General features: G+C 35.9%; 1 protein-coding gene across 1 annotated transcript in view; it reads right to left on the bottom strand.

Annotated features, from left to right (window-relative positions):
• LOC135216282 (basic proline-rich protein-like) overlaps positions 1-2,915 on the bottom strand; it is a 10,639-nt gene extending 7,724 nt beyond the window's left edge. Inside the window, exon 1 of the mRNA XM_064251452.1 lies at positions 2,844-2,915. Within this exon, the coding sequence (XP_064107522.1) occupies positions 2,844-2,915 (72 nt within the window). The remainder of the gene's footprint in view (positions 1-2,843) is intronic.
• Between the last annotated feature and the right edge of the window lie 493 nt (positions 2,916-3,408).

The following is a 3,408-nucleotide window of genomic DNA, read 5'->3' as shown; positions in this document are numbered from 1 at the left end:
AATATTCTGTAAAAACTGGGAACACATCTAATGCAATATTCATTCATTTAATTAAGTGAAAAACACCACTGAATTAACTGGATTGGTAGTTCAGTAATTGCAAGGTCAAAAGATGTCTTATCACGAAATCTTTTAGAGTCTGCTTTAATACAACTTACTTCTCATTGTAATTTCAATATTAGTTGTGGCCTGTTTCATTTAGACGCTTGTATTTGTAACATGTTTAAGTATGATGCCTCAAATAAAAATATTTGCCTTAGAGATATTTTCGTTGATATTGTATGTTTAATATGTATTGTGAATAGTGTTTTTTTTTACCAAAGTTCTGAATAGCTGTCACTTATAATAATCCTTTAATTGTCTTGCCCTTGGGTCTGAGCAGATTGTCTTAACTTTTTTTTATTTTTTTTTTTTATTGTGTCACCCATGTTTTATGCGTTTTTTGGGAAGGTTACTCATCTTCCAGGAGGTAATTTGTGTCAGATTTTAGGTACTAATCTCTTTATATCCCTATCTGTCAGTTTATACAACCTTTCTTGTATTGTCAATTCCTCATGTAAGTCAGTTCATCTGCTAAGTAAAGGACGTTGAACGTCGAAACATCTTGCGGAAACTCCGTTGTTTATTTTTCCCTCGTGGATTATACCTTTATTTATGGATTTATCACGTTCCAAACTTCGTGATTCAAGTGAACATTATATATATATATATATATATATATATATATAATATATAATATATATATATATATATATATATGCATGCATATATGTGCGTACATAAACTTCACAGGTGGACATCTCTCTCTCTCTCTCTCTCTCTCTCTCTCTCTCTCTCTCTCTCTCTCTCTCTCTCATATTTACATTGTCTATCAAGAAAGTTGGTCAGTCGGGTATGTAGGGTGGGGTATATGGATTCACACACTAGTTGTAAATATACCTGGACCATTATAATCGCTTGTACGATAATGTTGCCTTATCATCAGGATTGTCTTAAGTTTTATTTTATGGTTCTCTCAGTAATTTTCTATTTTTCCGCATTTTTATTTCAAATTGAATAACATTACTATATATGTGTGTGTGAGCCTTCATAAAGGATTTATTTCTGTAAAATTAGAAATAATTCTTTGGTAATTTACTAACTGGCATCATTCTGATTTCCGGAGAGAAGATGTTCTCGACTTCATCACGTGAATGAACGCAGCTACCTCATCGGATGATGACTGACTTTCTTTTCCTTTTAGAAATATGTATTACAGTGAAAATGTTGTTCCTCAATTAAAAAATCATACATGGATCTGAGGGAAGAGCACAGTTACTTATTAAATCAAATTTAGGGATGTAGGGCGACTTGGTGACAGCGTTACAAACACGTGAGGAAATGAAGCCAGTTAGAAGTAGCGAGAGGCGACTTTCACCTGGGAAACTCGCGGGAGAAATGAGGTAGTCTCGCCAGAAATAAGCCGAGTATTTGGCGTAGTTTTGAAAATTATTTTCGGGGGTAGATTATGGACTGAATTTGGGGAATTAGGTTTTCTTTAATATATAGATATCAAGTAGAGAAAACAGTCCTTGGATTGGTAAGTTTTAGGGGTCGCTCTATCAAGTTATTACAAAGATATTTACAGTTTGGGGTTGGGCTGCCTTGAGCAGCCCTCAATACCTAGTATGAGAGGGATTGATGGCTGCTCCCAGCCGCCCCAAGACCGGAAAGGGTTAAAAATATCCTCGGGTATGAATTTTGTTTGTTTATTTACAAGCCAAATGGAAACAAAACTTCACCCCTGACTTTTCCCTAGGCTGTGTTCAGCTATTTCATCCGATATGTTTTAAAACATTTGCAGAAACTCTGGGATATATATCTGTGTGAATACACACATATACATACATATACATGCATACATACATATATATATATATATATATATATATATATATATATATATATATATATATATATATATATATATATATATATTCAATTATCAAGCACCTCTCTCTCCTGATGCGAAGATTTACATGGTAAAAAGGCCTGCTGTTATCCTCTTTATTAATTATTATTATTATTATTATTATTATTATTATTATTATTATTATTGGTTGCAGCTTCACAATAATATAGCATATGAGTTTATGGTCTTCAATGGATATTAAAAGCTTTCGAACTTTTATTAGGTTCATCTTCATATTATTATTATTATTATTATTATTTTATTATTTTATTTTTTTTTTTTTTTTTTGCTCTATCACAGTTCTCTAATTCGACTGGGTGGTATTTATAGTGTGGGGTTCCGGGTTGCATCCTGCCTCCTTAGGAGTCCATCACTTTTCTTACTATGTGTGCCGTTTCTAGGATCACACTCTTCTGCATGAGGCCCGGAGCTACTTCAGCCTCTAGTTTTTCTAGATTCCTTTTCAGGGATCTTGGGATCGTGCCTAGTGCTCCTATGATTATGGGTACGATTTCCACTGGCATATCCCATATCCTTCTTATTTCTATTTTCAGATCTTGATACTTATCCATTTTTTCCCTCTCTTTCTCTTCAACTCTGGTGTCCCATGGTATGCGACATCAATGAGTGATACTTTCTTCTTGACTTTGTCAATCAAATTATTATTATTATTATTATTATTATTTTAACTTAAACCAATCTTGGGAACAGACAAGTGTATAGATAAATAAAGACAATGGAGTGGAACAAAAACTGGCCATTCCTATGGTAACTCAAGCCACAAAATGCTTGGTAGCTAAGAGGTTTAACAAGAACTTCCGTAAGGCCTGTCCACATGAGCGGGCCTGATCGGCGTGCTCCGGGGTTGACGGGCAAATTCTGGCGGGCTTACCCGTGAATGTTGTCCACACGGGTGAGGCGAAGAAGAGTTGGGCGTGCCCGACGATGCCAGTAGTGTGTTCATTGCGGTACGATAAACATGGTACCTACCGCAAAGAACAAGATATTGTGCAGAATGATAATTGCTTTGTGTGTGACGAAAAAGAAGAAAAAGAAGAGAATATGGTGCAAAGAATGGCTCAGTAAAAGAAATATATACGGTTAACATACGTCTGCCAGGGTCGAAGCTCAAGCCATCGGGCACCACCATGGTGATTTTCCTACAAGACCCATCGGGCAATTTGACGGTTTGCCCCGTTAGAGGGGAGGTCCGCCGATCAGGCCCGATCGTGTGGACAGGCCTTTAGGGCTCAGTTCACAGACAGTAAAAGGGTTTGCCGTTGAAGTTTTTATATTCCATATTTTCCCTTCGAGTGTGGAACTCCACCAAAGTCTCTCTGAAGATTTTAAGCCAGAAACTTTACCATGAAAAGAGTGATGGAACACTCTCGAAAATATAATTAAGTACCACCATTCATTCACTTGGGAGCCCTGTGAAGTTTTTCATTGTATTTCTA

This window comes from Macrobrachium nipponense, chromosome 6 (genome assembly GCF_015104395.2).
Source record: "Macrobrachium nipponense isolate FS-2020 chromosome 6, ASM1510439v2, whole genome shotgun sequence".
NCBI lineage: Eukaryota > Metazoa > Arthropoda > Malacostraca > Decapoda > Palaemonidae > Macrobrachium > Macrobrachium nipponense.
This window is presented reverse-complemented; position numbering and strand designations above follow the sequence as displayed.